Source organism: Pelobates fuscus, chromosome 1 (genome assembly GCF_036172605.1).
Source record: "Pelobates fuscus isolate aPelFus1 chromosome 1, aPelFus1.pri, whole genome shotgun sequence".
NCBI classification, from domain to species: Eukaryota; Metazoa; Chordata; class Amphibia; order Anura; family Pelobatidae; genus Pelobates; species Pelobates fuscus.
In genome coordinates this window covers 242764702-242791407 of record NC_086317.1, presented here as the reverse complement: position 1 = coordinate 242791407, position 26706 = coordinate 242764702, and the positions used below count along the sequence as shown (strand labels likewise).

The following is a 26706-nucleotide window of genomic DNA, read 5'->3' as shown; positions in this document are numbered from 1 at the left end:
GGGGCTATGCTGCTGTAATGGCATTTAAGACTACTTAATGTGGTGCTACATAGAACACATAACAGGTTAAAAGGGTATTATAGATCAAGATTCATTTCAAGGACTGTAGATTTAACAAGGTGTAAAAGCTGAGAAAAATAATAAAAAGATTTCATTGTAATATCAATAGTAAACCTGCCATGTTAACAGGACACTGTTAAGGTAAAAATATCTGTAATGTGGCAAACAGATTGGTAGAAAATTGATAAAAGTAAAGTCTAAAAAAAAAAAAAGTTATATTTTGACATTAAAAAAACAGGTGTATATTTATGAATTAAAGGAACACTAAATGGTCAGGAACACAAACATGCATTCCTTACCTTATAGTATTAAACACAGGAGAAATACTAGTGCAGAATATGTGTAAATATTGCACAAAAGAAAATTAGAATCACCACAAAGTGCAACTTAGAAAACAGGGCACACTTGTGAAACCCACATTTAATGCAGAGCACACCAAATACATGTTTGGGACTCCTCTCCCTTTTGCAATGTGTAAGGGAATATACATATTGCAAAAAAGGACAGGAGCAGCAAAACATTTATTTAGTGCACTCTTCATTAAATATGGGTTTCACAAGTGGGCCAGATTTACTAACCAAGCTGCACATTGTGTTGATTATGGTTTATTTCACGAATGGAGCAAGACTTGGTAGAGATTCATTCAGCAGTGATAACCTTTAGTTTCTAACTACAGAGTTATTTAAATTAACAATGTAGACACTGTAACAGCTTTATTTCATTGAAGTGGTTCTAGTGTCTGTAGTCCCATGGTGCCATCTTTCAATCAATTAATTTTCACCGTACTGTTCGGGCGAATGAGGATACATTAAACAGAGGAACAAAGGGTGGTTGTGATTGGCTGTGTCAGCTGACCATTTCAGCCATACAAAATACATACAAGTTAATACCATCAACTGGTGTAGTGATGGGCTAAAAGCAAAGTTTGCAATCTCTGCCTTAGCCACACCTCCAGGACCAAGTGGCCAGTGAGCCTTCGAGTTTAACTAGGAAAAAAATAGTTTAACACTAAAAAAGGGAAAGTGTCAAGGGACTCCAGGCACTATAACCAATTCAATGGGAATAAATGGTTATGGTGCCCAATGTGTCCCTCGAATTTCAGTTGACAAAATATGAACAAGAATTGGAATCACTTGACCATGCAGAAATGTTAACTTTTTTGTGGAGAAAGAAAGGTTAATAAACCCTGCCTAGATAAATGTACTTTACATATAAATAACATACCGTCCAAGACCTGCCACGCAGTGTACTGCAATACAACACCCTGGCTCCTCACGAAATTTGTTTTTCAAGAGATTTAACCAATCATCAACTATCTGTGTTGGGGGTGGTGCTCCATCATCAAAAGGCCAATCCTGAAAGATATTGTAAAGACATGAAGCAAGTGGAAAATGGACACAAAAAATGCTAATACAGATAGTCATTCACTTATCAGTTGCCAGTGTATTACATTTCAATTTCTCTTACATTTTTCTACCTTTTGTATTTGAAACACAGTTGTGCTGGCCATACAATATAGAAATGCAAGTTTGCAAATGTGATTACACACTGGTAAAACAAACATAACTAGCAATAGGCATTATAAAATTAGCATGTAGAAACTTTCTGGTCTTTTTTTCCGCCAGTTAAAAGTAGCAAAAACTGCATATTGAAGGTCTGTGTGTTTAGAATGCGAAGTCCCTGTTGGCTTTATTTTATATAAATTTTAATACACATACACATAAAATGATTCAAGCATTATCTCCACTGACAGTCATGCAAGAATATAGTTTGCAGGGAACATCTTAAACTGATTTTCTCTTTGTATGGTCCACAAAAATGTCAAAAAGGAAAATACATACCATCAGAAGGATTGGTATGGATGCATATGGGCTTTAACAAATTAAAGAGGAACAAGTGAAATCAAAGGCAATATTGTTCACAGTGTCTTAGTATTGGTGCGTGTATTAGGCAGTGTGTTTTACTGCTCTAAAGCACCAATATTTGTGTTCAGCGATGTCTCAGGTTTTGGAAAGTTACAGGTTTAAATATGAATAGGAAATTAAAATCTCTAGACTTCCTGCCTAGGTTGTCAGCCAGTTCCCACAAATTATAGTTCATGAATACCACATAATTATGTAAAAATACATATACAAGTAGATTTTTTTATTTATTTATTTATTTATTTTAAATATAAATCTATGTACACAGAATATACTAAAAACAATATCCATCTATATTATTTTAAAGCGCCAGCAAATTCCATATACAATATATACCAAAATACACTTAGACATGTGTATATTTATACCATATCTCTATGGTATTACATATTAGGGCATAATATACATTTCAATGTTAAAATACCACTCTTTAGTCAAAGGGGATACAGCAGGCAATTAGTTCGATACATAACTAGCAAGAAATGAGTATACTCACCAGAACCTGAATGCCTTCCTTCTCTACTGGAGCTTTATCATATGTGGCATCACAAACTCTGACAAGGGTGGTCACACCATATTTTTTTAGTTCCTAGAAGGAAAAGGTTCAGAATTATTATAAATTGAAGAATGCACCTCTGTGCACACACACCTGTTTATCAGAAATAACCGTGTACAGGTACCCAATCACACTAGTTAATATTTGTCTCCTTCATAGATACACAATTCAAAGCAGTTATAAGAAAGAAAATATAGTTTTAAAAAGCCTTCAAGCAGCTCACTGTAGAGGTTATGATGTCAGGTGTAACCAGGTACTTCACCCATTGCAAGTAATCAATTTTTTTTAGTTGTTCCCTTATCTGGGGCCCACCGGGCATGGCTTCTCAGCTCCAAAACCACCTACAGAGACCGGAAGCCCTTAAGCTCACAGTTCCACTAGCTCTCCTGAGTTATGCACAACGCAGGGCTTGGGTAAATGGCTGAGGACAATTAGCCAGCCAGGCAATACAGGCCATAGCTTAGGAGAGCTAACGATGTTCCTGCTTATGAGCTTCTGGCTCACCAATGTTAGTAGTGGAAGCTGGGAGCAGTGCCCAGCAGACTCCAGGTCAACAAGACACCATAATCACTACAACATACTTGGAGCATTTCTTTAATGGATTGCACAAAGCACTTTACATAGATAATGAAATAAATGGCAAGGTGGACAAAAAGGGGAAATTTAACCTCACAGGGAAAAATACAAAATACAGTAGAATACTGAAAAGGGGCAGTAATTATTAATGCATATGAATACACAAGTTGATAAAACCATTCATTTATAGATAAAAATGGTTTTTATTTCTGTATAATGGGAAACAGGCAGTGCTTTATGACCTATTTTTCTCATGTTCATGACCCTAAATATATTGAGCAAAACCATGCTAACTACACGTTGATGCAGCTCACTCTGAATTTCTAGATGATTACCCAAAAAGAATGTGTGTAATGATGCATTAGTTTCAATCACTGCAGAAGAGAGTCATACATTCAGAAAAATCTATTTGAATGAAGACTTGGTGTCATTTTAAAAGTGATATTTTGTTACATATTATCCCAAGTTATATACTCTATAGTTTTAAAGTAGTTCTGTAATCTTAATTAATATACCACACAGGCTTTGCCATTGCCTTTATTCATATCCATTATGTTTTCTTCCTTGCACTGGATCCAAAACCTGGGCATGTTCATTTGGTCTCCTCTGTCCATGATGTCTGCAGTTGGCCTTTCTGCAGGATTCTTTTGACTGATGAATTGGAATTTAAAGTAACACTATAATCACCAGTACTAAAGCTTATTGTTTTTGTCCAGGCAAAGTCCCTTCAAGCTTTTTGCAGTAAACATTGTCTTTTCATACAAGATGCAGTGTTTGCATTACAGCCTAGGGATACCTCCTAGAGGTGCAGCACTGCCATTCAGTGTCTCCACCCAACGCATGGAGACACTGAACTTTCCTCATAGATGCATTGATGAGGAGGAGACGCTGATTCGGCCTCCTTGACAATATTAGCCAACCCAATGCTTGCCTATGGGAAAGCATTGTGATTGGCTGAGATCACCACTTCTGAAGATGTCAGCCAAGATGTAGATCAGGGGTAGAGCCAGGAGCAGCAGACTGGAATAAAGGTAGGATTGTACTATATTTAGGGGGGCTAGTTTGTGTTTTTAACACTAGGGTCAGGAATGCATAGTCATGTTCTTGACCCTATAGTATTATATAGACACAAATGAGCTTGATAGTCTATGGAACCAGGCATACAAATAGGGGATAAAACTCAGAATTGTACATATACGGTGAAATTACCCAGACCAAGTGAAAAAATTAAGTAAATGGTAACTAGAAATTAGCATTTTATAAGTGCACTACCCTTAGAAGATAATTACAATGCAAATAGATAGTAGCAAGCTCTAACTGAGGTCTGACCAAAGAGCACTAAGATGAAGGTCAGTATTATATTATTTATATAGCGCCAACAAATTCCGTAGCGCTGTACAATTATATATTAACTGAAGTGCTTGGGGAGAGAGAAAAAAAATAAAAATTGAGATATAGAAAACATACATTCTTAAATCAAGCAGACAGAGCTGCATATATCGTTAAGACTTGCTATAGTGTGCCTTTGATGGCACCTATTCTCCTAGTTGCAGCTAAATAGCTCATCACTTGGCAGCTCAGTCCAGAATGTTAAAGAGAGGCTTAGTGCTATTCCACCAGTCAAACGTCCCTAATAATTTGTTAGGATTCGTGTAGACAGGGCAAATTGCCGGTCAGTTGGCTCTTCCCCCTGAAGAGCCTCCTGACCAACGAAATGTGCGTTGGGGCTCAGCTCAGTGTGCTCCCACTACAGTTTTAGACCCTTAGATTTGTTCGGCAATTAGCTCTCTGTCTACATGAATCCTAACAAATTATGGACATTTAACGGTTTAACTGGTGGAGTAGCACTAAGCCGCTCTAACATTCCGGACTAAGCTGCCAAGAGATTAGCTATTTAGCTTCAACTAGGAGAATAGGTGCCTTCAAAGGCACAGTAGTATAGCATGTCTGAATGATATATGCAGCTCTGATTTAAGTAAAAAATGGGTCGCAAGAGAATACTGAGAACGGGCAGCAGCTGAAATAGCCTGCCCTTCGGTCGGTCCCCGCTCAGTTCTCAAGCTGTTTATTGCTCATCTTGTGCCATTACAGAGAGAACTTCTCTGAAACATATCAGACTGGTCCCACCCATACGGGTAGTCCAGATCCGAAATGCCAGCAAGTTCCCTCTGCACGAGAGACACAGCAACCCCAGACGATCGTTTCAGCCTTGTTTGGCATCATCAGTGAGGCATAGCTGATATCTCCCTAGGCACCGTGAGCAAGGGGTCCACGTCTGGATTATCCCTTTAAGCTTGTGGTGAGTAAAAAATGGGTCGTGCAGAGAGAACTTGCTGGCATTTCGGATCTGGACTACCCGTATGGGTGGGACCAGTCTGATATGCTTCAGATATGTTCTCTCTGTAATGGCACAAGATGAGCTAAAACCAGCTTGAGTTCTGAGCGGGGGCCTACCGAAGGGCAGGCTATTTCAGTTGCTGTCCGTTCTCAGAATACTCTTGTGACCCGTTTTTTCTCTGATTTAAGTATATACACATTTTTTTTCTATATATCTTTTTCCAACTTTTCTTCTCCCCAAGTACTTCAGTTAATATAGATGTAGCGGAACCAACCTCGCCACTGTGAACTGGAGAAGCCTGGTTGCTAGCCTCCTGCCCTGCGACTATGGCCCTGGAGTGTATTAACCCTTTAAGAAGTGTATTTGGGCACAATGGATTTTTGTATGCTGTTCCTGGCCCTTTAAATACTTGGGAGCAGTGTTACAACTTTTAAACTGGCACTTCGAATGCAGTCGAAGTCGTCGAAGTGGCCGCCATTTGACAAACGAACACGTGGCGGCGGCCATTTTAACTTATCCGAACGCGGTCAGCGGTGTGTGCATCAAAATCTATGGAACTGTTTGCGGCTACCCAATTGCACGAACACCGCTGACCCGTACCTTCTTCGACACCGCGGCTAGAGACTAGGTCCCGTTCGAAGATTCGAACGCTTATTCGAATGGGACAGTCGTTTTCTCGTTGTAAAATAGACCGACCGCACAGCCCAAATCCATGGAACTGTTTTGGGCATGAAAATGTGCTTGCGGTCAGTCATAAAGGACTTATACCTATCTCCCGAACGGCTGAACGGATTCAAATGATTTTTGGGTATGCTTGTATTTGGAATGTGTTGATTAATAATATGTAACTTTTTATTAATATATTAATATTGGTTGTATGGTTTTAGAGTTATGAAAGTTGGGTAAAAAGTATGTTTAAATTGTACGGATAATTGGGTTACTTCTCAGGCTAAGGGGAGGGAATCTGTGGGATGTAACCATTGTGTGATTGGGTAATGTATAATTTTATGTGGGCGTCTCCCTTGCAGGGGAGAATTGCATAAAAGTAGAGTGTGTCATTAAACCTGAGTTCTACTTTACCCTCAATTTGGAGTGCCGTCTCTTATTGGGGGAATCTGCTACAAGGGATTGCTATGCTTGTTATACTCCCTTGCTAAATCACTGCTAAGCTCTTGTTCTGCTTGTTCCTGTTTTGCTCTCTGGAGGAGTCTACGGTGGTTATGGTGTCTGCTGCAGTGCTTGAAGTCCTCAAGAAACGCTAGGAGCATCCTTCAACGGAGGTACCCAGTCGGGGTGCTGGCAATCCGTTACAATAGAATACTGTACTGACATATCTAAGCGCACTTGGATCAGACTTCCGTTAGAGCTACCATCTTCTCACATTGTAACTAAGATTAGTGCTACAACAATTGTTTTGTAGCAATCAAACACTCTATATATGCTCTACTGGGAATTACTATCCTTGGATTTTGGAATCTCAGACAGCCTGGCCAGCATCTGATAGTTCTAAGTTTCAACTTTTGTAAAATTGAGCAGGATCTGTATAGACTTTTCTTTTTAATTTAATAATAAACATGTTTTTTTTTCTTCAGATTGATGTATCTACTTTCTTTCCTCTTTTCCCTCTCTAAATAAAATAAGCAGATTTTAACCAACAATGATTAAATGCTAAGTTTTCAATACCATTTACGGGCTTCCTCGGCGCTGGTGACCTCTCCTCCCCGTCCGATGTCAGCGGAGCCGAAAGCGCATGCGCAGCAAGTGCCGCGCGCGCATTATAAGTGTCCATAGGAAAGCATTTCTGAATGCTTTCCTATGGACGCTCTGCGCGATGGAGGCGAAATTCACCTCCAGCGTCGCAGATGCGCCTCTAGTGGTTGTCCGGAAGACAGCCACTAGAGGCTGGATTAACCCCAAATGTAAACATAGCAGTTTCTCTAAAACTGTTATGTTTACATGTGAAGTGATAAAACCTGAGGGACCTGGCACCCAGACCACTTCATGGAGCTGAAGTGGTCTGGGTGACTATAGTGTCCCTTTAAAGAAGAATCAGCACTTTTATAAATTGCCTTTTACATTATAAAAGTGCCAAAATCTATGAGAAATCAGCACTTTAATTTATAAACAATTGAATACCAATCTGGCTGTTAAACAGCCAGGTAGGTCCCCCCCCCCCCCCCCCCCATTAGCTCCTCTGAGCCAATGGAAGTTGCAGGCGCTCTCTACTTGAGCATATCTGCCCCTCTATACCCAAGACCAGTCTAGCATTCTTTCTGAACGCTGAGGCACAGTTTGTGAGCGCGCACACACACACACACACACGCTGGAAAACTTGAGGCTTCTATTTCCCCATGAAAAGACTGGAAATATCTTCCAGGAAAAAGGGAATGGCTTGCTTCATAAGAACCGCAGATTTTTTGCACTTGATTTTAGGATATATCCCAAATGACTACATGCATTAAAAAGAAAATGGTATATATATATACACACACATATATATATATATATATATATATATTTTTTTTTTTTTTTTTTTTTTTTAAATAAGTGTGGAGAGGTCCTTTAATCTTTGCCCATTGTCAAAGATCCTGCTCCCCATGAGAAAATGTAGTCCATACATTTACTTAAGTATTACTAAAAATCTAAGTTATATTTCAAAATAATTATAACCAAGGAAAAAGAGAAACAAAGAACTTAAACATAACCTGCAAAGTGACAGTCACTTAAAAGGTCATAACCCTGACTCCATTGCAGCTGGAAGCCCGCTACATGGAGATTAGCCCAGATACGTATGGCTGGTCTCAGTAAGGCCAATTGTAGCATCTAGCAGGAGTATCTGGCTCTCCCTTCATGCTTGAAAAGGTGGGGGAGTAGTACCTGGCAATCTGCAGATAAAAGGTTAAATCGTTCTAAATCTCTAGGACCACTTACATTGGGGAGAGGGAGATGCTATAAGTACCATAAACACCAATGCATCTTTGACATTAAATTGGGAAATAATTTTGATTTCACAATGTCAATTCTTTACTTGCATGATTGTATCCATGTACTCCGATATATTTAAAACAGAACACAAAAAACAAAACACGCTGCTGCCACTGCCAAGTGTGACAAAAGCTCATTAAAATGTGGAACTTTTAGAGTACAATACTAATCAAAACCCTTGCTAAGCTTTTACAGCTTGTGTAATATTGCAGATCAGTTAGCTGTTGCTTACCTCTGTGAACTTGTTGAGCGTGGCATTAGTTGGATTGTGGGTGATTAGAAAACGCATACACTCATAAGATATCTCCACTGGAGCTGGACGGTTCATTGTGAACAGTTTAAAAAAAATAAAGGTTTATTATTTAAAAAAAAAAAAAAAAAAAAGAAAAAAAAATTACAAAAATCTATAAAGGGGGAAACAAAATATTTAAATTCCTGTTATTGCAAAGTCCCAGGGGGTAACTGCAGGTTTTCGTAAAAGAAGCACTTTGTGGGGGATGCAGAACAGCATCCAAAAAGAATCTCTTACATTACATCTGGGATGGGAACTTTCCTTCTTAATGAAGAGGGGGAAAAAAAATAATATATATTTATATAACAAAAACTACGAGTTAAGTCTACCGCAATGAGGCACTCATGGGGGGTTGAAAAGAAGTTATTGCAGAGCACAACTCTGCAACAATTTGTCTCTTTACTAACTCCTCCCCTTCACAACAGTAGTGATAATTGTGGAGCTCTGGAGTAAAATAAATAAGAACTCCCATATGATTTGCTGCAGTAGACAAAAATGATGGAAGGGAAAATTTGGAAGGGTGGACTTTGGTGGCACCAACAGACTTCCCAGCTCACTTGTCTGCGCCAATGCTGTGCTGAGCCTGGCAATACTCTGTCCTTACACGGCGAATCGCCATAAATGTGCGACGTATATTCCAAAAGGAATCCTATAACAAAGAAAACAAAAAGGTATTTAGTGACATAGGGTGAGACATTGGCAAATTGTATTTAAGTTCAGTGTACAAATATCAAAAGTATACATTTCTTCCCAGGCTGAGGGTTCTTTTATTAATATATTACGCAAACCAAAAATACCCACGCAGTTGCAAAATTCCAAAATAGAGTTTGGGAACAAACTAGAATACAAGTTTTGAAGAAAACCCATTCCTAAAAGTGAACCAGTGACTTAAAGGGATACTGTAGTGCCAGGAATACAAAGCTGTATTGCTGGCACTACCGATCCCTCTGCCTCCTCCCTCCCTAGCGCACCCTCCCCTCCCCCAGGTAAATAAAGTGTTAAAAAACATTTACTTACACGATCCCAACACAGATGTCCCTCAAGTGCTGGGTCAACGCTCCACCCCCTCTGTCCCATGACGAGCGGGGTCTAATTCACATGCGCAGCAATGGCGCGCATGTGCATTAGACCTCCCATTAGGAATGCATTATTCAATGCTTTCCTAGGGGGATTGCAGCGACGCTGAAGGTCACCATGCACAGCATGAGGACGTCCAGTGTCATTTAAAACACTTTTCGTGTCCTAAGAAGCCGGAAGCACCATCTACCGGCCATCTGAGAGACAGCAGCTAGAGGTGGGATTAGCCATGTAATCAAAACACTTTGTACATCTAGATTTTGCATACCCAAGCCTAAGCAAGATTCCCAACTCCTCATCGGTATACTATTTATTTTTTTGTTTATATAAGTTCCAACATATACAGCAGTCAGGTCAAAACCTGTGACAAAAATTAAAGTATGAAAGGCATTATTACAACAATTCTTTGGGGACACGTCTTACTACAGGGCTCGACAAATCCCAGGCGCCAGGTCGCCATGGCGACTATGAAATTTGTCCTGGCCCATGGGATTTGTGAGCCTGTTCAGCCCCCGAGGTGACAGTCTGCCTGAGAGTAGAGGCAGGCAGTCGGATCACGGAGGGCTGAGGCAGGCTGCTGTAAGAGGGAGGAGGGCGGCCAGCCCATGGTGAGCAGAGGGAGGGAGGCCGGAAAGATGACAATGCTGTGGCGAGAAAGCTGTAATCTCCCTAATCACCTCCCTCGCACAGCTTGCAGTGATGTCAGGAGTCAGGTTATGACATCACTCCGGCCCTCAGCTCACTAAACAGTGCGCGAGAGGGAGGTGACAGCAGCCCCACTGGACCAGAGGGAAAGCCAATCCACTCCAGAAGTAAGGAGGCTGTGTGGATTTAAATAAAGTAATTACTTTTGAATGAGAGCGCGTGAGTGTGCCTGTGTGTCTTCTCTCCAATCACATGGGAAATGTTTTTACTCACCTTTTTTCTCCCATGCCGTGCTGATGACCCTGTGGCTGGCCCCTTCTCCATGGCTGAGATCAAACTTGACAATCGCAGCCAATCCAATGCTTCCCCATAGGAAAGCATTGGAAGACTATTGCACATGCACAGCAAAATGCCACTGCGCCAATTTAACTTCTCATAGAGGTGTATCGACTCAATGCTTCTCTATAGGGAACTGACCCAGGAAGCACCTCTAGAGGTCATCTGAGTGCCTATCTAGAGGTGTTAACCGGCAGCAATGTAAACACTGCCTTTTGTCTGAAAAGCGTTCAGGGACAGGCTATAAACTTCAGAACAACTGCATTAAGCTGTAGTGGTTCTGGTGACTATAGTGTTCCTTTAAGAATTATATTTTTGGCGTTGATTTCTCTGGCTCTTAACTTTTCTAGCTGGCTCCTAGATTCCAAGCAAGTTTGTCAAGCCTTTGTCTTACTATACTAGTGAACAATGTTAGAATAAAAAAAAAAAAAAAAATCAGATAAGTTACCGTATATACTAGCGTATAAGCCGAGTTTTTCAGCACATTTTTTGTGCTGAAAAACCCCAACTCGGCTTATACTCGAGTCATAGTCTGTATTATGGCAATTTGCATTGCCATAATACAGACAGGGGGAGAGGGGTGCTGGCAGAGCTGTACTTACCTTTCCTGCAGCTCCTGTCAGCTCTCTCCTCCTCCGCGCCGTCCGTTCAGCACCTCGGTCAGCTCCCAGTGTAAGTCTCGCGAGACTTACACTGTGAGCTGACAGAGGGAGCTGCACAGACCGCGCGGAGGAGGAGGGAGCTGACAGGAGCTGCAGGAAAGGTAAGTACAGCTCTGCCAGCACCCCTCTCCCCCCCACTGAACTACCAATGACACTGGACCACCAGGGAAGGAGCCCCCCTCCCTGCTATGTATCAAGCAGGGAGGGGGGGACGAAAAAAAATATAATAAAAACACACACACACACACACACACACACACACACACAATAAATATTAAATTAATATATACGCGCGCACTGCACTCATACGCGCACTGCACTCATACGCGCACTGCACTCATACGCGCACTGCACTCATACGCGCACTGCACTCATACGCGCACTGCGTAAATAAATATTCAATTAATATAATTTTTTTAGGATCTAATTTTATTTAGAAATTTACCAGTAGCTGCTGCATTTCCCACCCTAGTCTTATACTCGAGTCAATAAGTTTTCACAGTTTTTTGGGGTAAAATTAGGGGCCTCGGCTTATACTCGGGTCGACTTATACTCGAGTATATACACGGTATATTTTCCAGATCCAGCATTTTGCTCATATCCTACAAGTCTGTTATAAATTCACAAACTCAATGTTTACCAAGTAAATATCTCAACTAACACCAATATACTGAAGAAACAGTCTGAAAATCATAATAGCAAGGAAATATCTACTTTTAACAAGCTTTGACAAAATCGGGTAAACTTCTATTTTAAATGACTGTTATAAAGCATTACGTTCATTGGATCAAACATGATCCGTGAAATAGGTATGCTACGCGTGTGGCAATCATAATATAAATTGGTGCCAGATATCAGACGGTCAGGGTGACTGTTCAACTTGCTCTTTACACAACTGTGAAAATATATTTTTCTTGATTATCAGTTGAAAGCCAAAGAGGCTGCACTGGTCAGTCAGTCTCTTGACATATCTCTGGTGTATTTCCAGAGACACTACTGGGTAATGTAATGTTAGCAGTGATAAGACACATGCAGTGACATGTGTTAAACAGATATAGATTAACCTGGGCATTGTGATGTGAGCTCACAGTGCTAAACAGCATTGCAAAAAAAAAAAAAAATCTATAAGTGCATTGCACTTTGATATTACAAAGAAGTCATCACAGAGTTGGCAAAGAAGAAAACACACAGACACACACACACCGGGTGGGAAGAGTGTTTCCAAGAGAAGAACTACATATACACTAATCTGCATAACAAGCGCATACGTTCACCACTCAGCTAGAGTTTTGGCTTTTTTTATTATATTTTTTTTAACTTCAGAAGTTTCTTATTAGGTTTACATTATGACCCCCACAGTTAAACTTGCATGCAATCCACCACCAGGCCTGACTCCTCCCTGCACTCCTGATCTTCCCACAGTCAGATCAGAACTAATGATAATCTGTCCAAACAGGCCTTTCAAAGAAAAGCAATGAAGATATACAGTGCATTTGACAGTGGTTTTGGCGCTTAATCTTTCCCTCAAAGGGACAGTCTAACTACTGGAGAACATGCCTCAAGCTGCCAGGGGCTGTACACATTTGTAGGCGAGACATTTTAAGATCAACCCAACAAGGCCATAAATATACATTAAAAGGATGACAATTTATCTCATGTTTTGAAAGCGCTAAGACCAAGGAAGGCACGTTCTAAAAGAATGGCTAACTAAAACAAGTAACCAAGTTAAACCAATTCCAATAAACTTAAAACATTATCTCAACACTACCCATTAGTAATGTAAAGGGAAGCCCCAAAATGACAGCAATTATTTTGAAGAAAAACTAAATGAGAAGAGTGGGGGAAAAAAAAAAAAAAAGTGTGTTGACAGGTAGGTATAAACTACACAAGGAGAGCACAAACATGGTGAAACGCTTAAAAGCTTGATTTCCTAAAATAGACTTTCTGCCGTGCAGGCGCATTTAAAGGGACACTAGTCACCAGAACAACTACAGCTTAATGTAATTATTCTGGTGAGTACAATTTGTCCATGCAGGAATTTTACTCCCTAGGGACACCTTCAGTGGCAGTCATTCAGACAGCTTCTAGAGGGGTTTCCTGAGTCAGTGCTGCACAGTGTGAACTTTACCCATAGGGATGAATCATTGATTCTTCCCTTTAGGGAGATGCTGACTGGCCAGCGCAGTGTATGGCTGACTAAGTTCATCAGAACTGACAAGCTCACCCCAATTCAATGCTTTTCCATAAGAAGAGAAATAAAGGTAAGTTTTCTAGTTATTTAAGGGGCTGGTGGCTAAAGTGTATTTTTAACACCACAGGGCCAGGAATACACATTGTGTTCCTGACCCTAAAGTGTTCCGTTAAGTTATTTTTTTGTTGAAATTTGATTTAGGACAGGGCAATTAAATAAAGTGCTAAAGAAATTATAATGCTGATAAGTTGATTATTAGCATTGAAGGCAGGACTGGTTTCAGAGAACCTGAGAGTGAAGGAAATTAATTTGGGGTTGGGTATGCAATAGTAACAGACAAATGAAGGGAATAAAAGTTATTGTCTGATAAGGACAGAAAAGAGAATTAGACAAGTTTTATTGAACAGGAGCAGATAGGATTCCATAAAATTTCTGCACTGGCAAAAACAAAAACAGCACAAAAAACATAAAATAAAAACAGAAGTTTAATGGCATTATACAGGTTAAAAGAATGTTGTTAATATATACACTGCAAACATGTCACATGGTAAACCCAATTAATGAAAAAGTAAAAAAACAGACAGACTGAGGTAACAAATACATCAGCTTACCAGTAAGTATAGTGGCCAAATAATCTACAAAACTAATTCAGCTTTTCAAAGAGTAGCTTGAGGGGTTAATTCAGGATACAGAGATTACATTACTGGAAAAGAATTATGGCTGTAAATTCCTACTAATCTTTCTGACAAGCTTTATCTGGAAGTTACTTTCCTGGTTGTACATGTGCTGTGTAGTTTGGCTGTTCTAATTATTTAAATAAAACAGAAAGCAAGATCACCCTGTGCCTTTCAGAAAAAGGGACACAGTCATTTTATTCTCTGGCAAAGCAGCTTGTACCTGAATAATCAGGTTTCCTCAGGTTTAATTCCATAACGGACATGTGAGTGAAGCAATACTAGGAATTCCTGGCAAAGGAATGAATACACAGGACTGCTCCCCCTCCCAGTATTTTACCTCAGACCTCTCCCAAGACATGCAACTGGACAGAGGCCCATTTGCCGCACTGGCTGTCTTTCCTTATACAGACAACAGCAGCTGATACTTTGCAAGGTTTACAAACTGCACACTGGGAAAGGTTAGAGTTACCACTTTTCAAAACAGGCAAGAACCAAGTACAAGCAATCTACTTAACCACAGCCATAAAAAACTTTTTAGATTGTATACGGACCATTGCACACAGACTAAAGTGGCAACTATGGCATTGCACATACTGAGGTGCTTGTGCTTTTTTTGTGTCAATCATAATTTTATTGTTTTTGAATGGATTACAAAAAGGCAATGGCATTTAAGACAGTTAGAGTTTTACAACATAGTACATTACACGTCAATGCAAAAGCAGAGACGCACATTGTTTGTTTCATAATGGTATTGCAACGTGTTTAATCAACAGGTCGTGTTTGTTCCCCAGGTGGGTAGGAGTGTCATATTGTACCTGTGTGGCGTGTATCGCGTCCCTAGGTTCTATGGTTCAACGATATGTTTGCTCCCGAGCAGTGCAGGTGTGTGGTCGTTTTGCAGGTTTGTAGGCTGGGAACTGTGGCAAGCTTAAGGCTTAGCATATATGAAAGCAGTCTTGTTGTCCTGCGTAACCGTGGGGGGGGCCCTAGTCCTTCTCCAATCCTGAGGTTAGGAGACTTCAGAACCTGACAGGGTGTGTGGTGTGGGAATGAAGTTGCGTTTCCCCGGCGGACCTAGTTGAAAATAGGAAGCTCAGTGTGTGACCCGGTGTGCTGTCATTATGTTTGGGGCCTCGGTGCATGAAGGGGATCCCCATGCAAAAGTGATCTGGGCTTGGAACCTTCTGGGAATGTAATGTTTCACCCCAGGTGGTCAAGCCCCCGTCTGTTGTTGAGGGGTGCAGTAGGTGGGGTCGTTGCTGGTCGACAGCTTGCGGTATTGCTTCCGAATTATCAGGTGCCTTTGTCCAGAGCCATTTGTGGGTTATCGTCTTGGTCGGTCTGGTGTGTATAGGTGTGGGCAGGAACAAGAGGCCCCGGCTGGGTCGCCCAGCCCTGAACATGGCGCCCATAACTCCCTGTATAGCAATCGGTTCCTGCGTGACTGTCTATCCAAGGTGTGTGCCTGCAGTCCCATTTTTGGCTACGCTGTCCCCCCCAGATATATAAGCCCCCCATGGGTACCATGTCAAAGTGCATTTGTCTGAGCGTACCCGGAGGGAGGCAGTCATCATCTGCATGTCATAGAGGTCTTCAACTTTGTCCACCTATTGCCTGACGGTAACAGGTGTTTCCAGTGAAGGGGAATGAGGGCCTTAGCTGCGGAGAGTAGGTGTATGGTAAGGGATTTTTTTGTATATATGCAAAATAAATAGGAGTGAATTGCTATGTAGGTCAGAATATACTCAGTCTCCAAAATGAGAAAAGGTCAGTTGGCAAAAAATTATCAAGTTTACAATATATTTCTATGCTCATTATTTTAGTCTGTAGCTAATTCAACATACGTACAAAACATCTGCCCCAATCAATTCTTTCAACTGCATTTATTTACTAAAATCACCAGAAGAATGTTAGTCTACAGTCCCCTAAAGATGTAATTCCTCACAGACTTAAACCGCCTAGAAGCCTTGACATTGCTTCTTCATGATGTTAAAGAAAAAATTCAAAACCATTTAATAGAGACACAAGCACAGCCATAGAAATGGCAAAGTTCTCAAAATTAGTCCAATCTCCAAAAGTGAAAGTGCAAAACAAACATGACTTAAAAGTCCTACACAGTCAAATATGTTTGAAATTTTACTTGACAGAGAATTAAGTACAGTTTTATATAAAACATTGGGGGGTCTAAGTCCAAGCCATAAAATAAGCAATGCAGAGCTTGTGTTAGACAAGAAGCAACAGTCCATTGCTTTCCATTCCAAGCACCACTTTTAATACCAAGCATTTTTATAATGTTTATTGTAGCCAGTATAACAAACCTTTGCAATAAATAGTGATGGTGTTTTTTTTTTGTCACTCTCTCTTTTATTGAAGCATATGAGACGGGATACAGAAATAAAGAGAGGGAAATGCAAAAACAGTTTACAGTATAGGGTGATTACATCGATGACTTCGAGAAAATTACATTTCCTGGGTGATGATGCCTCATATTTTTTTTTAAATGTGGGAAACAAGAGTGTGTCGTAGCTAGTGGCTATGCCTAACCAGATAGACTATTAGACAGTAACCGTAGATTGTACCATGGCTTAGTTACTTAGAAATGAATAGCATTTTATACTTGACGTCGCTAGATTGGGTATGGTAGGCAGGTACATCCACATGACTAGGTATATGCTAACTGGGTCATCGCTGTAAACACATAAGTAGATGAAAATCCTATATTTGCATATAAAAGCTATTCTCAACATGTGCTTATAACAATTGCTTTATCGTCTTCACATATAAATCTCGTGAGTTTGCTCTAGTGCATTGCTTAGCTAGTCAAGTGGTCTGAAGAATAGTGCAGGATTATGAAGGGTTGTAGTCCCGAGTCAGGAACAAGATTAGTAAGTCAGGTAGTGGTCGTCGCTTCAGCGTTATGGGGTAAGTACCATTGTGAACAGGCTGGTCGAGTTATGTTCCTACCATAAGCCCATAACTGTCAGATCTTCACAGTGGCTGAGTTGAGCCGTGTGGGCTGACCCGGTGTGGTGTGTCCTGTTCTGTGTACGGTAAGTCAGTGGCTAGTATGCATGGTGTGAGCATAGTCTGGACCTCTCGCTAATGATTCCGCAGTGTATACTTCTGTGTGGCTAACTCTAGTTATGTCTGTCTGATGGTGCAAGTATGCTGTCAGCGGTCTAGCAAGATATCATAAAAGAGGGCACAGTATGCTTGGCATTAGTACTCATCAGATGTAGCCCTGCTGTTTAATGTCCACACCAGGCACAGCATGCACGGGTACGACAGTGGCATAGGATTAGGTCGCATCAGTCCAACATAGTGTTCGGTGTCCCGGTTCCTCTTGCGGGCATGTGTGATAGCGCCGGATTCCTTGCCGTGGCTTCTCTGCGTTCGAGGGCTGCTCATCTTCGGCCTGAGGCCTTAATAGGTGCTCGTGCCCTCTTGCCATTGGACCCATCATCAGGACCGTGGGCCCAGGGTTCCACCGATTCCCAAGCTTCTCCCTGGGTGTATGGCAGGCTTTGGGGGGGGAGGGGGGGGGAGATTCCTCCCGGTGAGCGCCCAGCTCAGATGAAGGGTGAGTGGGCCTCCCTGCAGTAGTAGCCACGTGTGTGGCGGTTGCTGAGCGCCATATGCCAGGGGTGTCTCCGGGCTTGTGGACCTTATTACCCCGTGTGCAGGATTAGGTGGTGGTTGTCGGTCTCCCTGTGCTCGAGATTGCAGGTCCTGCGCACATGGTCTCCGCCATCTTGTGTGCGGGTCTCGGGTCTGCTTGTCATCACTTCCACAGGGAGCAGCATAGCATAATTAGGCTTCGCTTGGACCGGGATCACCCCCCCCGGTCCAGATGGGGGGGGGGGGGGGGGGGGGGGAACAGGACCGGGCCCGCTTGTGATCCACGCATGTCGGGCTCCGTCGGGCAGGATAGTGTTGCGGCGGCCGTCCGCTTCACTCACCGCCAGCATGGGTCCCGCCTGTCGCAGCGGGCCCCAGCCTCCGAGGGACTTAAACTTCGAGAGCAAGCCTCTCCTCATCCTAGGTAGCCCGGTTCCATCGAGGATCGCAGGTAGGTGTCGGCAAATCTCCCCAAAAATCTCGGTATATAGGCTATTTGTGCCTCTGTTGCAGGAGCAGAGCTGTCTTACGACCGCTCAGCTCGGCGGCCCGGCCCCCCGTTTTTTTGTTGTTTTTTTTTAAACTGCAATATCCTCTCATCTTCTCACCTCTGTTAATCCACTGTTCATGCATTATCTGTATATTTACCCATAAGTTACTCTTTATATTAAAGCAATATTTTGTCAATGCTGATTGTGGGTGAAGGGGCAGGATTTTAACTACAGCTACTGAACATATATTAGGTCATCAAACCATTAACAGCTTGATTGATTTCTATGGTAGACACAGCCATGTCGGTGGTCCCATTATCACTCAATAGATTATTAACCTTTGGCTAAGTGCAACAATTGAATAAAGTTTGGAATTAATGGCAAAAAAAAGACATGAAAAGTTTTAACTAATGTAGACGAACATTTATAGCCATTATCACTTAAAAGGAATACTCCAAATGCCATGACCACTATGCCAAAATGGAATTTTTCATTTTAAAAAGAACACTCGAAGCGCCATAAACACTACAGCCCACTATAGTGGTTATGGAGTCAGGATTTCGAGCTCATGGTAAGAAGTCAAATTGAGAATTATTTGACAATTTACCTAGGACCAGTTGCTTCCTCTTGTGAGGTCAGAAGTTCCTGCAAGCAGCTTCTGCTTTTTCCACCAAGCTAAGCCCTGCATTACCAAGACTGTTTAATCCCTCTGCTACCAGATGCATAATTAGGGCATCAGTAGCTGCCTGGAACAAGGGTAAATTCTGTGAAACTTTGGCAACTTCCAAGCAACATTGGCACACCAGAGGTCAGCAGGGACCAGGTAAGGGGGGAAAACTGTTAAACAGTTTGCCACATTACTGGGGTGTGGTACTCTGCAGTGGTTATGATGCTTACAGCAACCCTCCTTTAAAGAACAGATTACTATGATGACAGACCAGTGGTAGTCAACCATCAGTATTCCAGATGTTGGACTAGATCTCCCATAATGTTCTTACAGGAAGTTAGCAAAGCAGATATAGTCAATTACAATTATTAATATAGCACTAACATATTCCACAACGCTATACAATAGGTAAACACTAAATAAAAAAAATAAAAAAATAGAAGCACATTGACATACTGGAACAGTGGGTGAAGAGGGCCCTTCCCAAACGAAATCAATCAAAAAAGGAGGAGAGAAAAATACACAAAGGGAATTAAGAGACCAATTTTTACCTGAGAGAGGAAGGGGTTTAAAAGGAAGGAGCATAGTAAGTGGGAAAGAAGGAAATAACAGGAAGGAAATAACAGATGAGGCGTTAAGGGAAGAGCTGGAAGGCTAAATTAAAGTACAGTGGAACCTCGGAACTCTAACTTAATTTGTTCCCGAAGGCTGTTCGAGAACCGAATCAACATTTCCCATAAGAATTAATATCCAGTCAAGACTCCCAAAATTACAGCATTTTACATACTTTTTCCATCCAAAAGCAGACAAGTGTTTATTAGAATCCAAATGTAAGTCCATAAACATCGCCTTAAATACTTCAAAGCTGAAATATACATAGGAGTAGGATCACCTTTCTTCAAATTTAGTTGGAGGTGTTTAACTCCCTACCGTGCTACAGACCTGAGACACAAGAGATGGGTCTTGCAAATGCACCCTTTTCTGACTTGAAAATGAGACATGGCTCTTCGCTTTATGTTCGGGTACCGAGACATTTTTTTTACTCAAAATTTTAGTTCGACTTCAGAATTGTTTGAGAATGGGACCATTTGAGTTCCGAGGTTCCACTGTAATGTGATTTTAGGCTTTTTTTATTTTAAAGGCATAAAGAGACTGGGAGAGTGGAATGTGTTGTGGAAGAACATTCCATAAGAAGGGGCAATCTTGTATAAAAGAGGGAAAGAGTCAAATGCAGAAACTGGATAGTAAAATGTCGAAGGCAGAGTGAATAGGCTAGACTGGAGCATATCTACTGATGAGCGTGGATGTGTAAGCAGGGGCATGGTTACAGAGAGCTTTGTAAGCAGGAACGAATATTTTGAACCGTATCCTAACGGAGCAGGAAGACAGTGCAGAGACTGACAAACCTTGCTGGGCGTAAGTCTGGCAGAGAAGTCTGGCAGAGGTGTTCATTACAGACTGCAGAGGGTCAATCTGGGCACTTTTCAGCCCGATAAGCAGAGTGTTACAATAGTCAAGATGGGAAATAATGAGAGATTATTAAAAGGGACAATGTAGGCACAAATGCTTTCCATAGAAACTGCAGTGTTTAACTTGAATTTCTAAGTCTGCCCATAGTTGCAGTCTACCAGACAGCCACTAGAGAGCTTCCTGGATTGAAACGGACCTTTGGTCCGGTATCCGACACTGGATGTCCTCTCGCCCTGCATGAGGAGCCCCCAGCGTTAGATTTCTTTCCACATAGGAAAGTACTAGTTCAATCCTTTCCTATGGGGAGATCTAATGTGCACACATTTGCCACGCATGCGCATTAGTGCCAGCACGTCAAAGGATGCAGAGTGTCTGCCCACCACCGAGAGACATCGGAGCTGGGATGAGACAAGTAAAGGGTGGGGTAGAGCATGGGAGGGGAGTGAGAGGTCTTTCTAGTATTTAAAAAAAAACAAAAAAAAAAAAACACTAGTGTCCCCCTCTGCATCCCACAGCAATAAAAGGGTTAAAAATCTGTTAATTTATTAGATTCCAGCACAGAGGTAATTCAGAATTGAATTGGGTACCTCCTGCCATATAGCACGGCGATCACATGGGTGCCACATACGCTTTAGCCCTACCGCATTGTAAAGAATTGAATCAATGCTTTTCTACAAGTATTTTTATTTTTTTATTTTTATTGATGCTAGCCATCCTCATGCAAGATGCGAGTATGCCCAGCGTTGTTTCACTGAATTACATTGTAGGATTAAGGGGACTGCACATGAGATGAAGTAGTCGGGTGGCTATAGTGTCCCTTTAAAGTGTTAAAACTTAAATGTTAAGAAAAGTAGTAGACCACCAGGTCTAGATCTTTAAAGATTCACTGCCTGCTGTTTAACACTAGCACTTCTATGTGGTAAAGAGACCATGCCATATATGCAGAAATAAACAGTGAATCGGGGCAATCATACAAGCCTTATTAAATAAAGGAGTTTATTCATCTCTAAGAATATTCTATCTACCCCTGAGTTAATGTTTTGGATTTTAAAAACAAAACCCTCACACTTTGCTTATATCAACATCAGATATAGTTCCTACACTAGGTGGAGGTAAGTCAACTATGCTTTTCAGATATAAAAAAAACAAAAAAAAAAAAACTTTGAAACTCCATTAGTCACAGCCAGGTTGCAAGGATGTCTCCTGGTGAAATATCTGCTTTGCAGTCTAGTTTATTTTTAAAATTAAATAAATATTAAGGGAAAAACATTGGGAAGGTGTACAATAAAAAAAAGGGGGGGGGAGGAAGTGGGGTTAAAAAAAAAAAAAAAAAAAAAAAACATTCTCCCATCCACAATCATTTGATCTCATACATATGTATGAGAACATAGAATACAGCAAATATGAAATAAAGTTAAAACAAAACCCCAGTAAATATACACTTCGTATAAAAGCATCCCTTGTGTTGCATCATAAAAACCATTGGCCTTGTATCTAAATTAAAATCCAAATAGAACAATATATAAAATAGTAAGGTATAGGCCCTATGCTTTAAATAACCAATATGTATCCCATAGAGAATAAAAATAAAAGTGAAAACATTCATAAGGAAACAAAATATTAAAAATAGAAATTCACTTTTATTTCAACATATTCCACTTAACACAACTTGAATGGACATATTAAACAACTGTATAAAAATAGGGGGTCAGTAAAAATCTGACTTTCTATATAAAAAGGAACTAAGTAACTATGAAGGCAGTCAGCCAACCTGCAACAGAATGTGACCAAACAAGAACAAGTTTAGTTGGAAGACACACTCAAGTGCAACAAAGCAAAGAGCTAAACCTGTCACCACAGTAATTTAAAATCACTTCCCCAAATTACCAAACATGCATGACTAGGCCACAAACGGAAGCAGCATTTCCTAAATGTGTTAAAATAACACTCAATTTTACACTGATAAAGCAAGCTACAGAAAAAATATTTCCAGAGAAACTAGTTTCTGTAAAGTTTTGCATAACAAACCCAGTCCCATGTGAAATTGCAACAACTAGTATCCATTAACAATGATAAAGTCCAGTCCTCAACAAGAACAGATCAGGCAGCAGTCACAAATTAATAAAACCGACATTCTACAAAAATCACAAATGCTTACATAGAGAGATTATCAACGTATCCATCGAGATTCTATGGACATGATATCTGAGAAGTCATTTAAAATGAACACATTATATATGGATTCAGATGTATAAGAGATATAGATATTAATGTGCAGCATATCCAGCTCAGTGTCCCAGCACCAGGCGATTACACGTCAGGTTCCTTGTGCTCTTAGTGACAGGATAGTGTGGGAGGGAGGGTGAGTAAACACATGGTCAATGTCATCTTGATATTGATTTTAGGCAGCAGAGAAGACAACTGACTATGGTTGTGACATTTCAAGTCATTGCATAAGGTCATACTGTTCTCAGGTAGGTCCTGAGTCACCAAGAAAGACAAGCTCAGCCTACAGGAAGGGAGGGAGCAGCTGTGCTTTTAGGTTGAAGATAACAGTATAATCATTGCACAAACTGCAAGATTATATAAAAGCAACAGTTGGCCACTCGTGCATTGAGCATCACATTTTTTTTTTTACACACTTAACATGGTAAGCTTGTTTTAGGACTAATATCTTAACAGCATTATTAACATCAACAAAATGCTGGTAGTTGTTTTTCTATCCTTGGATGGATTCATAATGTAAACTGCAGCATGGGAATAGCCCCCCTCCCCCCCCAAAAAAGTATACCATCATAGAGTACATAGGCGCCGTCTTTAAATGTTTGGGGGCTAAACAGTTTGCCAAGCCTCTTAAGGAGAGACAGAACCCTGGACTTATTTGCACACCAGTTGGAAGGGACACAACTCTAAACTAGGGACAGGGGCATTATAGTGTTAGAAATACAGGTTTGTTTTCCTAATGCTAGTGTTCCTTAAAAAAAAAAAAAAAAAAAAAAATACACACACACACACACACACACACACACACACACACACACGCTAAATCATGGTAACTAAAAATAATGAGAGACCCAATACAAATCTCCAGTGCTACATATACTATTTTGCAACACCTTATTTAGACTTAATTTAAAAATTGAAGACATGGTACCACAACATATAATGAACAGGACACTACTTTTTCAAACCAGAAAATAAAGTGCAATAAACACAAGTTGATACATCAAACCCCTTTTTTCTAACTTGTGGTTTTCATTAAACATGTATTTTACAGATTTACTTTTAAACAATTTCTTCACAAAAGCAAAATTCAATGATATATGGAAATTAAACCTTCAACAAAAGGACTTTGTTCAGGCCTTCCCGATAGCACAAAATAAAGCTTTTTCAACAAGAGTAGGAACTGCATGGCAAAGTTTATGGTGCTTAAAGGGACACTATAGTCACCTGAACAACTTTAGCTTAATGAAGCAGTTTTGGTGTATAGAACATGCCCCTGCAGCCTCACTGCTCAATCCTCTGCCATTTAGGAATTAAATCCCTTTGTTTATGAACCCTAATCACACCTCCCTGCATGTGACTTGCACAGCCTTCCATAAACACTTCCTGTAAAGAGAGCCCTATTTAGGCTCTCTTTATTGCAAGTTCTGTTTAATTAAGATTTTCTTATCCCCTGCTATGTTAATAGCTTGCTAGAGCCTGCAAGAGCCTCCTGTTTGTGATTAAAGTTCAATTTAGAGATTGAGATGCAATTATTTAAAGGTAAATTACATCTGTTTGAAAGTGAAACCAGTTTTTTTTTTCATGCAGGCTCTGTCAATCATAGCCAGGGGAGGTGTGTCTAGGGCTGCATAAACAGAAACAAAGTGATTTAACTCCTAAATGACAGTGAATTGAGCAGTGAAATTGCAGGGGAATGGTCTATACACTAAAACTGCTTTATTTAGCTAAAGTAATTTAGGTGACTATAGTGTTCCTTTAAAGTAACAGTGGTGCTAGAGTGTCAGCACTTGCTATCAAACTGCAGATTTCTAATATAAAAACCAGAGCACAATTATGATTTGCTACACAATTGAAAATATAGTTTTTGGTAAGTAATAGAGCCTCTAATGATATTGGCACTTTAAAAAACCCTGCTAATTTAACATTCTGTGGGTACTTTTGAGTGGCTTAATACATTCTGAAGTGCACATCTATTCTTATGTGAAATACTAACTCTTAAAGGGTCAGTAAGCCCCACAATCACTTCATCTTATCCTAGTTGGCAACATCAACTGTATTTAATGGTTGTATCTGGTGTCAGGCATAGCGTGCCAATCTCAGATTCTTTGGACAGGCTTCTCAAATAAATTACACACAGGGTGTCAAAACTAAAGCTCCCACTTTCACTCTCTTATTCTAGTTTTTCCTTTGTAAATCAAGAGGAGGAAGCCACACACACACACACACACACACACACAAAAAAAAAAAAAAAAAAACACCTACAAACTACTCTGTTGATATTGTATGTCACATCGAATTAAGGGATATACCCCTGCTATACCCTATGGTCTGCCCCTGCTGGACTACAGCTCCCATCATGGTCAGTGAAATTCTAGATGTTGCTTGTGGGAGTGAAAATACACATGTAATAAGATACTAAAGCAACCATTTGTGGAACACCAACCCAATAAAACCCATTCAGTGGTTGATTAGTCTAATTTTACAGAAGTTTTTTGAGGGCAATTAAAAGGTGGACATTACAATATAAACATAAGATTCGCCCTTGGCTGCAGAGTGATCGCAGGTGTGTCTTGTATCAGTTATTTCACATGTAACATTGTATCATTCATAATGACACTAAACAAATACACATAAACCCACAGGAAACACACCATCAATGCAGGCTCTGCTTCCTGAAGAAGAAAACACGCATGTCCTAAAACAGGACATGGGAAATCGGTTTAATAATCTAATCGCAGTGAATACCGGCACACTGCTGCTGTCTGATGACATATGAAATGGTAATTTATAGCGGACAGTCACACTCCCATGCAATACAGGGTAACCAACACAGCAGGCGGGCTCAGTCTATCGGACCCCAATGCTAGTCAGACACAGCCGGTATGTACCCAGAGCAGGGCCTGCTATGCCAGTCTGCGGAGACACCATGCCCAGGGGGAGGGCTCTGTGCCCGGGCCAGGTGTGGCTTCCCTCCCGCTCCCCCCCCCTGGCCCACCCGGGCTGCCGGCGGTGTGCGCACAGAGCATGCAGTGACCCGGCCCTCACCCAGCCCGGGCGGTGCTGTAAGCCGAGCCCTCTGTGCCCGGGGTGCAGCCAGCCTCACACATGAACTCGCACGAGGTCAGTGGCCACATGCCAGGTTGGGTAGCCCGGCCAGCCCGCTGTGAGAGGGCCCTGCACCCGGCATGTCTCCCACCGTGTGTGCACCCCCTCCCCCGGGCTGACCCAGGACTTACAGTCACGGGCGAGCTGTTCATTGAAGTCGGGCGGTTGGTGTGCAGACGGTTCGGTGCTCGCTCTCCCCCTCTCTCTTCCTCTGACGGTTCCGGTCGCTCTGACACAACTCCTGGCCCAGGCCCTCCCGCTCCCCGATGCGGCCAATCACAGTGACGCTACGAGGAGGGAGGGGGGAGCACCACGTGATTGGCTGGCGCGAGTCGTGGGACGGACCGGATGCGTCTCCTCCCCTGGACGCGGTCCAATCAGCGGCGTGGGATGTCTATCTGCTGTCGTAGCGCGAGATGGAAGTCGACGGAACGTCAGAGGTTTCCGTCAGAAACCAGCCAGAGATCCGACCAGTGAGCCACGCCCTCGCCGCTCGCAGGCCAGGTGTATCGCCCGGTGCGCGCGCAGGCCGTTAGTGGTCGACCAATCAGATCGCAAGGTATGCGTAACGCTGCCAGTAATGGGCGTGGTCTGCAAGTTTCAGGTGTTTGACGTCACAGTCTACGCCCTAGTGCGGTGTTTTTTGGTGGCCAGAGAGCTGAGAGCAACCTGTTTGTGAGGATATGGCCGGATGGCTGTCTGTGGAGAGCCTGGGGCCACAGAGTGACCTCTAACTGGTCCTTACTGGGCGCAGCCCTGACAGGGAATATACAGACACCCCAACATGCAAAAGCTCATTTCAGGGAGGCAGC

At 41.6% G+C, this 26706-nt stretch overlaps 1 protein-coding gene across 1 annotated transcript in view; it reads right to left on the bottom strand.

Moving 5' to 3' along the window:
- Positions 1 to 26200, bottom strand: part of PTP4A2 (protein tyrosine phosphatase 4A2) — a 35174-nt gene extending 8974 nt beyond the window's left edge. The window contains exons 1-4 of the mRNA XM_063456169.1: positions 26026 to 26200; positions 8670 to 9378; positions 2479 to 2571; positions 1285 to 1415 (exon numbers count right to left, since the gene is read on the bottom strand). Coding sequence (XP_063312239.1) covers positions 1285 to 1415; positions 2479 to 2571; positions 8670 to 8765 — 320 coding nt within the window. The 5' untranslated portion in view covers positions 8766 to 9378; positions 26026 to 26200. The remainder of the gene's footprint in view (positions 1 to 1284; positions 1416 to 2478; positions 2572 to 8669; positions 9379 to 26025) is intronic.
- Between the last annotated feature and the right edge of the window lie 506 nt (positions 26201 to 26706).